The 13,391-nt window shown below is 38.2% G+C and overlaps 1 protein-coding gene across 2 annotated transcripts in view; it reads right to left on the reverse strand.

Moving 5' to 3' along the window:
* The window catches only part of LOC148109657 (uncharacterized), a 126,602-nt gene that overhangs the window by 23,502 nt on the left and 89,709 nt on the right, over positions 1-13,391 (reverse strand). Inside the window, exon 5 of one of the 2 annotated variants that reach the window (XM_087863444.1) lies at positions 2,991-3,110. The exons of the other annotated variant lie outside the window; for it this stretch is intronic. Coding sequence (XP_087719570.1) covers positions 3,068-3,110 — 43 coding nt within the window. The 3' untranslated portion in view covers positions 2,991-3,067. Of the gene's footprint in view, positions 1-2,990; positions 3,111-13,391 lie in introns of those variants that run through there. 2 annotated transcript variants of the gene reach the window in all.

Raw genomic sequence — 13,391 nt, forward strand, 5'->3', positions numbered from 1 at the left:
CCTCACTGAACTAAAGCTGGTATGTACCATCTGCAGTTAGTGTTGATCTTTCTCATAGAGTTGCGTCAGCTTTATCAAACATTTGAACATCACAGTACACAAATTCATGTGGACCTAAACCACCTAAACCACCTCTGAAAGCTGACTATAGCACAATGCTTGAAGCAAGGGAACTGGATGTTAGTTACTTGCTACACTTGTAGTTTAAGTTATTGTAGTTATTGTAGTTTTCTCATTTTCCTTTTTTTCTTAATTTTTCTCACTTGAAACCAGATAAGCTGAGAAATTACGACATAGAGATAGAGATAGATAGAGAGATAATAAATAAGTGAAGAAGTTTCACTATTTAAAAACCCCATGAGTGGTTCTAATTGGGCTGAAGGAGTTTGGATAAGTTCAAATTTCTATGATACCTCTGATTTTATTTATTCATTGAACAAACCTTTGTGGAAAAACTACTATGTGCCAGGTACCTTGAGGGGTATAAATAATGGAACAGATATTCTCTGACTTCATGAAACTGATTATCTGGTGAGGAAGATAAGATATGAACATACATATCTATAATATAGAGTACAAAGTGATAACTGTTATGAAAGAGACGCAGATAAGTTGTCACAGGAGTTCAGAAAAAAAAAAAAAGCAGTTGCCTGCAGTTGAGAGAGACCAAGAAAAGCTGGGAGCAGAATCTTGGCCATAAATGTTAAGTGTAGGTAGAATTGGAACAGGTGGAAACAGGAAGCAAGAACCAGCGGGGCAAAAGGGTAGGACCAGAGCACCTGTGGCCATGGAAATAAAGAGCAGGAAGCTTCAAAGTCTGCAGTAAAGGGAGTAATGGGCCACAAGGATGGGAAGCTAGGTTGAGTCAGATGGTACGCAAAGGGCTTTGTATGTCATGAGGAGTTCATATTTTATATTGTCGCAAACAGAGAGCTATTCAGGTTTTTGAGCAGGAAAGTAGGGTGAGAAGGGCTGTATTTGGGATTAATCTGATAACCCATGTATAAACTCACGTAAAAAGGGAAGGGAAGAGGCCATATGAGTCGGAAGGAGGAGGATAAAGGAAAGAAACATTATGAAAACAGAATTGAATAAATGTTTCATATTCCTGTTAGCAATTTGTATTCCAGGAAACTAAATTCTGTAAAGTTAATGTAGAAACAAGCCTTTGATTGGCAACAATACCAGTCGCTTATACCCAAAGGCACACAGAAAATTACCCCAGCTCTCTATAAAGAAGACATCTATAACATCAATAGCCTCTGAGAGTCTTCTCAAGGCAAAATTGTCTTTCAAATAGTTGATCCATCATTAGAATTCTGCAGGGAGAGTTCTCTCAATCTAGAGGTTAAGGAATGTGGCACTCTACCCACAGAACTAGGTGCTAATCACAGAACTCTGTCCAATTTGCCTGCCTCCAATCTGACCAATAGTTAAACTGAGGCCCATTGTGAGAACTGACTCATCCGGGACGACATGCCTGGTCAGGGATCACATCTCCTTATCTCTGCCCCCACACCCTAACATTCTACTGTGGATACTCTGGGTTGACTAGAACTGAAGTATCAAGAATAAAGTGACTCTTTTAGTTTGCTTGGGCTTAACAAGTTGGTTTCAAATAAATAGCAATCAAGAAAAAATACTATGGCTCTACTAGAAAATTAAAAATCTGCAGGGTATTGCTATCTAGTTGGAATACCGACATACCACACGCCTTGCTCATTAGGTATATCATAAATCACCAAGTTAAATGCAGTGCAGCCACTGCGTGACTTTTCTTGGAAAATTCTGGTTACTCAGGGGAAATTCCTTAGGTCTTACAGACACTTGTGGTCTCCAAACTCCCAAACATTTGTGGGGTGTGCGTGTGTGGGTGTGTGTGTATAGAATAACAAATATGTTTTTAATAGACTTCAGTTTGGGATTTCAGAACGTAACTGAAAGTCTGCAACCTATAGTCATTGCAGAAATGAAAGAAAAGGGCATCAATCTCTCAAAATTCTGGCAGGAAAGGAGTGGCTGTTTCCAAGATCCTTTTTCCTTTGCAATAAGCTGTCCACTGGTGCCAAAGAACAGCTCATCAGCAATGTTGTTTCATTTTATAGGGATGTTTTGAGAGAGGGGGAAAAAATTAGGAATGTGTGATGTGATTTTTTAAACCTCACGTCCCAAAGCCTATAATAATCTTCCTGCTTTTTATTTTTAAAAAGGAAACCAAATGTTCGAAATCTGATATTTGTGTCTACAGTGTTCACTGCAGGCACATTACCTTAACTTTATCACAAGAAGCAACATGTAGTTTCTTTAAATGTTGCCAAGACAGAAAAACAAAAAGTCATAGATTCCCTTAAGGACTCAATGTTTTCCTATGTGCAACTTATGTTACACATAGCAACGGCCATAACTACAAAATCCCATTTCCCTACCTCTCCAGGGGTGGGGTGGGGGGGATTCATCCTCTATATCCACTAGATCAGGATGCCCAGGGACGTTGTATGTACGCTCCAAGAACAGTTCTCTCAGCTGCCAAATGGTGTTCACAACTCTCCTTCCCTAATACAAGCATCTAGCTGCTGCCAGTCCTTCAACCCGTGTCATCACTGCCCACCACGGGTACTGCCTCCATTGCTGGCAGCTGCTGACGGTACAAGGAGGCCTCCAAGGCCCAAAGTCTAACTTCCAGCGCATCAGAGGATGCCAAAGGTGCCAACACTAATGCCCCCTGCACCAGTATTCATGCCATGGACAAGTTGCACTCCTCATGTCCTAAGAGGATGAGCAAAAAACAGCTCCTTTAGCCTTTACTAGATCTTTTATTACAGCCACCCTGGAGTCACAGGGCTCAGGGACAGATTAGGTAGATGCTCAACGGCTATTTGTTGAAAGAATGAATAAGTCCATCAGGCTGGACTGCAAACCATCTGAGTGACAGATGCCATGATGTACTCAGACATGTTCAACCCCATCTGTTGCCCTTCATGCAACCTCTGTACCTTGGTTCTTTCTTCCACTGGGATTAGTTCCTGGAGGCAACTTGACTTGTCTTATAAGTAGAATTCCAGAAGGCCTAACCCAACTGGACTCCAGGCATGCCCAGATAGGTCTGAATCCTGGGGAAGATAAAACTTAGGTTCAATATACTATCTTTCTTTATCTTTGAAAAAGGAAATACAGACATAGTCACACAAATTCATTTGATTCTAACTAGGAGCTATAAATTGGTAGCCTCTGGCCAAATCTGGCCAGAAGATTTTTTTTTTTTTAAACCCACATGTTTAAAAAAAAGAGAGAGAGAGAATACATCTAGATCAGTGGTTCTCATACATGAATGTGGCTCAGACTCAAGCTTGTGAAAACTCAAGTTACTGGGCTCCATCCCCAGAGTTTCTGACTCAGTAGTTCTGGGGTGGGGCCTAATAGTTGGAACTTCTACCTAGTTCCTGATGTGTCTGGTCTGAACCTACTCTGGTTCTCAATTAGGGATTAGGGGCTCTATAATTTTTCCAGACCCCACCACCAGGCCCCATTGTATTTCCTCAGACCTACCTTATTCATTTGCATTCCCTGCCTGGCCTTTGAGTTTGAAAGCTCTGTGAACCTTAGTATTTCAGATGAAAACCACTTTTCAGCCCAACTCACAGAGATGATTGTATTACCCACATTGTTTCATTTGTAATACTTGGTGTATCTATGATCTTACGACAAAATGTTCAGTAAATGGTGTTTCTATTACTCAGGTTCTATTGTTATTATTGATATTATTATTATTATGGCTACTATTGACACTTGATTGTTCTTGAGATTACCACCACCTCCTTCCCCACACACATAAATTCACTTGAGATCAGCTCAATCCAGAAGTGAGAAATGAGAAAGGCGAGAATGCTTATGACAAACGAGAAAGCAATTTAGTTTTGTCTATTTGTTTTATCATGTGACTTTTAAAATAAATGGTTATTTTTCAAGCATATATGTATTTGAATTTTTAATCTGTATCAGATGTTGTGGGGCGCCTGGGTGGTTCAGTCATTAAGCATCTGCCTTCGGCTCAGGTCATGATCCCAGGGTCCTGGGATAGAGTCCCTGCTCAGTGGGGAGCTTGCTTCTCCCTCTCCCACTCCCCCTGCTTCTGTTCCCTCTCTCAGTGAGTCTCTCTCTGTCAAAGAAATAAAATCTTAAAAAAAAAATCAGATGTTGCCTTGAACATCAAATACTTATCATGGTCATTGCCATAAGCACAGTAATAAGTGAAAGCAATTTAAACCTGTCATAAAGAATAAACGTTTATACGTTTTAATTTTTTAATTTATTGAAGTATAACAGATAGAAAGGGACATACATTATAAGTGTGCAGCTCAGTGAATTTTCACGAACTGAACTTATGTATCTAACCAGCCCCCAGAGCAAGAAATAAAGCAGCACCAGCCTCTGGGAACCCCCTCATGCTCCTTTCCTAATTTTAACCCTGAGGTTAACCACTCTCCTGACTTCTAACATCATAGTTTCATTCTGCCTGTTTTTATAATTTATCAAATGGCCTACATTATGTCTGGCTGATCAACATTATGTTTGTGAGATTCATTCACATTGTTGTATACAGATGTAGCTTGTTCATTCTCATTTCTACACAGTCTTCCATCATACAATACTATAATGTATCCATTCTACTGTTCATTGGCATTTGGGTCGTTTACATTTTGAGGGTATTACAAAAAAGTGCTGCTACAAACATTTTCATGTCTGTCTTTTGCTGCACATATATATTCATTTCTATTAAGTATATACCTAGGAATAGAATGGCTGGGTCATAGGGTCTGTGTATGTTTAACTTTAGGAGATACTGCCAAACAGATGTCCAAAGTGATTTTAACAATTCATATTTCCATTAGAAATGTATGAAAGTTTGAATTTCTCCCCATTCCCACCAACACTCTAAATTTCGCTTGTGTTTAAAAGAACGATAGGCCTGCCTAGATTGAAGTCATTGGTGTTTTCATTTGATTCACATGCATCTCCAGTTCACTGTATGACCACTTCAAGGAATCAAGGCATAAATCTTTCTTTAATAAATGATTGGGCTTCACAACCAATTTGTAAATAGATACCTTAAGTTAGTGAATTTGCTATCTAAGTGAATTTACCTGCTGTCATGTATCATCTAGTTTGTTTTTAAGCCATGGAGTATATTCTGTATGGGAAGATAGGGTTATTCTCTGTTTGCAGAGGTAATATAAATGTGTAACAAACAGTACTTCCTATTTGGTGACTGGTAGCTCTTTGGAGTGACTCTTTCAGCAGGTGATGCTTTTCTTTGAACCACAATTTCTATAAGTTCAAGACCTCAGTCTAGGAAATCAGAGATTTCTGGATACTGTCTGTCCACAGGGAAGAAAATTGGTATTTTCTGGCCAAAGGTCAAGACTGTAAGTTGATCCTTCAAAATCACTGAGACAAAGCACTGATAGGGACACCTTTTGTAGTGCCATCAAGGACTAGAGAGGCAGTCTCTGTCCCCTAGGACCCTTTCTTTCTCCCCACCACCCCCACAGGTTGGTTTTCTCCCCAGAATCTCTGATAACCAAGTTATAACTAAACATTCTATTTAATTCTTCAGTTGGGCAGGAAATGACCGTTAGAGAATCAAGGGTTTTTATATTTCACTATACTTAATGTTTATTTATTTTGTTTGCCTGCTTTGAGTGATTTTTGGCTTTGATACATTGCACCTTAAATTTTGTTGGCTCATCAGAAAGAACTATTACCCAACATTTGCAGCGACATGGATGGGACTGGAGGAGATTATGCTAAGTGAAATAAGTAAAGCAGAGAAAGACTTATCATATGGTTTCACTCATTCATGGAACATAAGAAATAGCAGGAAGATTGGTAGGAGAAGGAAGGGAAGAATGAAGGGGGGCTAAACAGAAGGGGGAATGAACCATGAGAGACTATGGACTCTGGGAAACAAACCAAGGACTTCAGGGCGGGGGGTGGGGGGGACTGGGATAGGCCAGTGATGGGTATTAAGGAGGGCACATATTGCATGGTGCACTGGGTGTTATATGCCAATAATGAATCATGGAACATTACATCAAAAACTAAGGATATACTGTATGGCAACTAACATAACATAACAAAAAATTATCATAAAAAAATAAATTTTGTTGGCTCACCTGGGTAATTATAATATTTACACTTTTTTTTCTTAATATTTAAGGGCTTAACAGTATAACTTTTCATTCCCTATTTCTCACTTTTAACCAGAAGCTAGATAAGTAGAAAATCATTACTAACCCTAGGTGAATATTATTTCAGACATCTCTCTATGCCTGTATACAGAGGAAAGTTTAGACAAACAGAAAGATGAATAAATGATATTATTAGAACTGGATCACACATCTGGTGGTTAATAAAAAATTATTAGTTTTAACATAAGAAATCAAGCTGAATAATATAGAATAACTGTAGACAAATTTTTCAACACATTTCAGGCATTTTTAGAGATTGTGATAATGTGTGCTTGAGTTTGTCTCCATCGTGATCTCTAACTCTTGGCTAAACCTAGAGGAAATGTCTTGATTGCACATGTGGTGATATTAGTCTCCTCAATCCCTAATAGTTCATCTTGTAACATGCGTGTAACATGCATGCAACATATGTGTAATGTGTTTTTGTCAGTAGCCTGTAAAAAGATAAAATGAAAAGAAATAAAAAAAGGGAAGAGGAATAAGAAATAAGGAGGGAAGGGAGGGAAACAGGGAGAAAAGTTTTTATTTCAGTGTCTGTATTCCAGTTTGTCATTTTAGCGGTCCTCAAAGTGACTTGTAACATAGATGATGCCCACTGAGTGTTATAGGGAGGATCAAGTGTTTTGTTAAACAGGTCTGGCCTTCCTACTCCATTATGGAATAGGTCCAAAGGACCATTATGGTCTGGTCACATCAGAGTCTATGGTGACCTGTCTGACTCAAATGTTCTCACTAATGACGTAGTTTGCACTAAAAGTCTGGTTTTGCTTAATTTACTTTACGCAGCCTTATTGTGATGAGGCTTTTATCTACAAAATTCTAATGATATTATCTTTAGATTATCAACACAAAATTCCAGAGCAGTGGTAGCTAACAAAAAAGACCCGTACAAGATGACATAAAAATGTTGATCTATTGTTTATTGTAAACTCTGCACAATGCCACGGACCATGACCCTGTGGAATGTCTGGATAATTACTAAGCAACACCAGGGAAACTATACTCAGTCCTTGCGTTAACAGCACAGAACACAATGTTATCAATTGTATCTCATTAACTGGACTCAAAAGAATCTAAGAATGCTATAATTGAAAATAAACTGAAAATTTAATAAGAAAGGCCAGGGTGACCCAAGTGAATGGGGCAAGGGAACTAACATTTCTTGAGCTTTTATTTTTATGCCAAATAGGTTGCTTACATTCTTTTAATCTCCAAATAACCCTATGGAATTGGTATTGTTTCTAGCTTTCATGTTACAGATGAGTCCTCACGGGGTTTGACATTGAGAGAGCCTAGAATTTGCATCTTGAGCTGTTCAACTCCCCTACTTTTTCTCCTAAGCTGTTCTCCCTTCCTGCAAGCTGTTATCCCAACAAAATTTCAAGCTGTATACTAAATGAAGCTTGATGGGAGAAGGTATGTGCAGCCTGTTACATGGCTCCCCTATTTGATCATTCCTCAGAACATCAGACCCAACTACTTTAGTAAGGTCGTCAGTGTTCTTTCAGAGTCACACCTAACGCTAAGTGGATTTGTTTACTTGTCCTTGCCACCCGATGCTGCCAGGGGAAGTAGAAGAACAGCTGCTGGAAAGACTTACTAATTTCTTTGAATAGTTGATGACATTATCTAAACTTTAGATTTTAAAGCAACCTGCTGATCGTGCAGCTGTTTTTTTCCTTAATATATCAAGATACACCTGGAAACAAGAGAATTGGAGTTTTAGAAAATTATTTTGTTGGTATTACGTAGACTTCTCAAATAATGTATATGAAATATAATCCCAAGTTAGGAATACTTGCATGACAGCTCACGGCATTAAGAGGGAGTTCTGTTTGAAAGGTCATGTACACAGTTGAGCAACTTGTTATCAACTGATCTTATTAGGGAGATTACATCTTAGCCCTTGTGATACTAAAAGCTTTTTTTTTTTTCTTTAAGTCACGAGCTGCTTCAAGGTAAAAACTGTCTATGTGATCTTTTTATATTTCTTACAATTTTAATATCATGGAAGATTCAGTTAAAAATTCACTCACTGCTCATCACTCTTTGTGATTTAAAAACCTCTCTCTAAAAAAATACGTGGGTAGAAATCAGGTAACAATGCAAAAAACAGAGGTAGTCTCGATTGAAGTGTAATAAGCCACTTGATGGCAGGGAGAACTGTATATCATGTTCTGAAAAAAATCATTGATTTTTCTAATCTATGGTCATAATATGCTCCAGCTGGATGAATGGCAGGGCTACAGAGAGATGGTGGAGAGAAAAGAAGTTATTTTTTGTTTTATTCTATAACTGGAGAAACAGAGACAGAGAAGTGATCTGTTGAAGTTAATAGTGCTCTTGGATGCTTAACACTTTCATCTGCATTCACTTTCTCTCTAGGCAGAACACCTACCCTTTATTGATTAAGATTAAGGAGGCTTCTGGGGCACCTGGGTGGTTCAGTTGGTTATATCCGACTCTTGATTTCAGCTCAGATCTTATCTCAGAGTCAAGCCAGGTGTTGGGCTCCATGTTGGGTGTGGAGCCTACTTAAAAATAAATAAATAAAGATAAAGGAGGGTTCTTCCTCCTTTCTAATCAGTGCTCTAACCTGAAAGCTGTAATAGCCATGGAGAACTTCCCTTCTTGCTCCTGGGCCACCTTCTATGCTGGGCTGTGTCTGGGAATGGCGCTTCTTCTTCTTTTTTTTTTTTCTTTTTGGTTTTAATTTGCTAAAACACTCAATTTACTAAAATTACTAAGACTCAGAACAAAACAACCTTAAAGTTGCTGCCATCAAAGCAACTGGATACCATTCTGTGAATGACTATATTCTTTCATTGTGACACTTTACAGACTTCTTTCAGTGTTGAAAGAAATTCGTCAGACCCAGGCCCACAGGATTCAGGCTCACCCCAGAAGTCTCTCTCATATATTGAAGTAAATCATTAAGTTGTAATTGCTTTAGGAAAAAAAAAAAAAAAAAGAGAGAGAGACACAAACTAAAAGAAAGCAGCTTATATCCTAAAGAGATATTAATTTACAATCACATTTGTCTAAGTATAATTCTTCCAGTATTTTTCCCCTTTGAGAAATCTTCTGTATGATTCTCCCCTTTGGCTCCACAGCCTAAACAACCCAGAGAAAACCCTCTGATTATAGAAACTTCCCATGTGGTGAGATTTTAGGTTCCCCTTTCCCCTACCCACCCCCACATCCTGCACAAATAGTTTCACCATCTGTCCATAACACTTCCTGAAATTCCATCATTAAATATATGCCTCCGGTTAAATATGTACCCATTTATTTTAAAAACCATAATCACTTCATTGAACATTCCCATAAGCCTAACATAATTATTTATATTGTTTTAACTATCTCTGATATTTTCAGTGCTTCTGCAGGTATTTTTAATCATATAGACAGCACGTGAATGCATGTTTAGTTCTGGTTGTTCATTTGATGTTGTTTAATATATCCATAGACCAACACAAGGTATGTATATTTTTATAATGTATTTTTTAAAGATTGTATTTATTTATTTGAGAGAGAGAGAACAGGAGAGAGCACAAGCAGAGGGGAGGAGCAGAGGGAGAGGGAGAAGCAAGCTCCACGCTGAGTAGGGAGCCCAATGTGGGGCTTGATCCCAGGATTGTGGGGCCATGACCTGAGCCAAAGGCAGAAGCCCAACTGACAGAGCCACCCAGGCATTCCGCAAGGCATATATTTATCACATTACTTTTATTGTCAATGTGCTCTACTTTGGTAATTTAAAAAAATAAAGAAATTGAATTGTTTCAAGTTCTATTTTAGTTAAGTCTTTCTGCCTTAAACACTATTGTACACATTGGCTTGGTTCTCACTTTTTAAGATTATTTACTTTAAAAACCTTAAATTTCTCAAAGTAGAAATCCTGAGTCAAAGAATGGCAGTACTTCAATATTTCATTTCACATTTCCAATAGGGCTAAACCTACTCCCCTGACAGACTGTATATATATTTGCAATGTCACCAGCTTAAGAGTACCAGTCTCTCTACAATATTGGTTGATAACTATAATTTTTTAATTAAAAATATATCCACAGTATTTATGTTTATGTTAGAACTCAAAATTGTTAATTCTGTATTTCTTTTTTCATTAACAGGTAACGATTTTTCAACTGTTATTTTATTATAGCCCTTTCATCTGGAAAGTCTGGAGCCTGGATATTGATTTTATAGCTCTAAATTAAGATCATATAGCAAAAGAAATGATAGAATTAAGATTTGAATTTAGGTCTGTCTCACCTCAAATCACTCCACCATAAGGAGCAGGGATTGAGCTGGAGGCCGGGGGGCTAACCATAAATATAGGAATGTACTTTGTTCATTCTATAAATTATTTTTAATATTATGAGCTCTGGTTATGAAATAGAAAGCTGTTAATATCTTAGAGCTCCATGTGGGTCCTGCACTCTCTTGCAGAAGTAACCTACTGTCCCATCTTTTAGGATTTTCTTCCTTTGTTTTTCTCTATAATTTCCCTCTTTATGTATGCCTCCCTCCATTACATATTGGTTGGGTTTATCTGCTTTCAAACATAATGCAAATGGAATCTACTGTCTGTATTCTCTATGACTTATTTCTCTTGTTCAACCTTAGAAGATTCATCTATATTGATACATATAGCTTAGTTTATTGATTTTTATTTCTGTATAGTTGCAATAGTTTTATATGTTGTTAACAAATTACTACAAATATAGTGGCTTAAAACACCACACATTTACTATTTCACAGTTTCCACAGGGTCAACAGTCCAGGTGTGACTTAATTCCTCTGCTCAGGGTCTCACAAGGCTATTGTCCAGATGTCAACCAGGCTGCATTCTCCTCTGGAGGCTTAACTGGGGGAGGGATCTGCTTCCAAGCATATTGGGGTTATTGGCAGAATTCATTTTCTTGAAGCTTTAAAACTCATGGCAGCTTGCTTCTTCAACACCAGCAGGAGAGAAGAGTCTGCTTAAATATATATACATAGACATAGGTGTGTGTGTGTGTGTGTGTGTGTGTGTGTGTGTGTGTGTACAACTACATATACATACATAGATATATGGAGAGACACACACACATACAAAACCATTGGGGGGTAATATCCCATCACCTTTGCCTATAACATAACCTAATAAACAGAGTAACATCCCATGACTTTTGTCAATTCTATTTGTTAGAAACAAGTCGTAGGTTCTACCTGCATTTAGACAGAGATTATACAGGGCATACCAGCAGGCACAGAGATCACGGGGGGAAGGGCGGGCAATCTAGAATTGTGCTTACCACAATGGTAATTTCATATTTATTATATGTATAAACAACAATTTATTTATCCAGTCTATCCCTGATGGACACTTAGATTTTTTTTTTTTTCTAATTTTGGGCTGTAATGGTTAATTTTAACTTGGCTGAGCCACGGTGCCTAGATTTGTATGTTTCTGTGTGGGTGTTTTCAGATGAGATTTAAATTTAAATGGGTGGACTTTGAGTGAAGCAGAGTACCCTCCAGATCTGATTCAGTCAGTTGAAAACCTGAATAAAACAAAAGGCTGACCTCCCTTGAGCAAGAGGGAATTCTGTCAGCAGATTGTCTTCCCACTTCATCTGCAACATTTACTCTTTCTGGTTCGCCAGCAGACTGACTTTGGACTTGCACTGTGATTCCTTCCTGAGACTCCAGCCTGCTGGCCGCCTCCCCCAACAGATTTTGGACTCGCCACGCCTCCACAATGGCCTGAGCCAATTTCTTTTTTTTTTTTTCTTTTTTTTTTTTTTTTAAAGATTTTATTTATTTATTCGACAGAGATAGAGACAGCCAGCGAGAGAGGGAACACAAGCAGGGGGAGTGGGAGAGGAAGAAGCAGGCTCATAGTGGAGGAGCCTGATGTGGGGCTTGATCCCATAACGCCGGGATCACGCCCTGAGCCGAAGGCAGACGCTTAACCGCTGTGCCACCCAGGCGCCCCCTGAGCCAATTTCTTAAATCTCTTTCTTCTCTCTCTCTCTCTCTCTCTCTCTCTCTCTCTCTCTCTCTCTCTCCCCCTCCCTCCACACCTTGTTGGTTGTGTTTCTCTAGAGAACCTTTACTTAATATGAGTGCTATTATTAACAATGCTTCCATGAATGTTCTCCTGTATATATCCTGATGAACACGAGGAAGAGTTACTGGGGTATATAAACTAGAAGTGGAATTCCTGGGTTGTAAAGTATGCTTCTATTCATCTTTATGAGGTAGTGCCAAACTATTTTTCAAAGTTTTTTGTGCTCATTAATACTCCCACCAGCACAGCTGAGTTCCCATTAATACAAATGCTCATCAACATATGGTATTGTCTATTTTTAAATTTTTGTCAGCCTGATGGGCATGAAATGGTATCACATTGCATATTCTTGATAAATGATTAGGTTGAACATGCTTTCATGAGTTTATAGGGCATTTAAGTTTCTCCTTCTGTGAAATATTTGGTCAAGGCTCTTGCTCATTTATCTTCTGAATATTTTGTTATTTTCTTACTGATTTGTAGCAGCTCTTATATATTCTAGATACAGATCTTAAATATCTTGTAATTTGTGTCTTATCTTTGCATTCTCTTTATGATATTTTTTGATGATCAGAAGTTCTTAATGGTTTTTTCTTTTCTTTTCTTTTTTTTTTTTTCTTTTAGGGAGAGAGGTCGGGGGAGGGGTAGAGGAGAGAGGGAGAGAGGGAGAGAGAGAATCCTAAGCAACCCACACCCAGGGCAGAGCTCCACACAGGGCTCAATTCCACAACCCCGAGATCATGACCTGAGTTGAAATCAAAAGTTGTACACTTAACCAACTGAGCCACCCAGGCACCCCCAGCAGTTCTAATTTTGGTGTAGTTTATATTTCAACCTTTCCCTCTCGGTTTAATTTTTTGTTTTTTGTTTAAGAAATCCTTCCATATTTTGTTGCAATGAAGATATTTTCCTATATTATCTTTCAAAGGCTTTAACTTTGCTTCTGACTTTTTGGTCTTTATTTCTTCCAGAAATTTATTTTGATTATTGTGTGGATAAAGAGCCAATCTAATATTTTCCCATATGGGTATTTTTTTTTATCAAATATCATTTATTGAAAAATCCATCCTTTCCTGCCATCTGTGATA

The sequence above is a fragment of the Ursus americanus genome, chromosome 7 (assembly GCF_024610735.1).
Source record: "Ursus americanus isolate L20-20 chromosome 7, mUrsAme1.1.p, whole genome shotgun sequence".
Lineage (NCBI taxonomy): Eukaryota > Metazoa > Chordata > Mammalia > Carnivora > Ursidae > Ursus > Ursus americanus.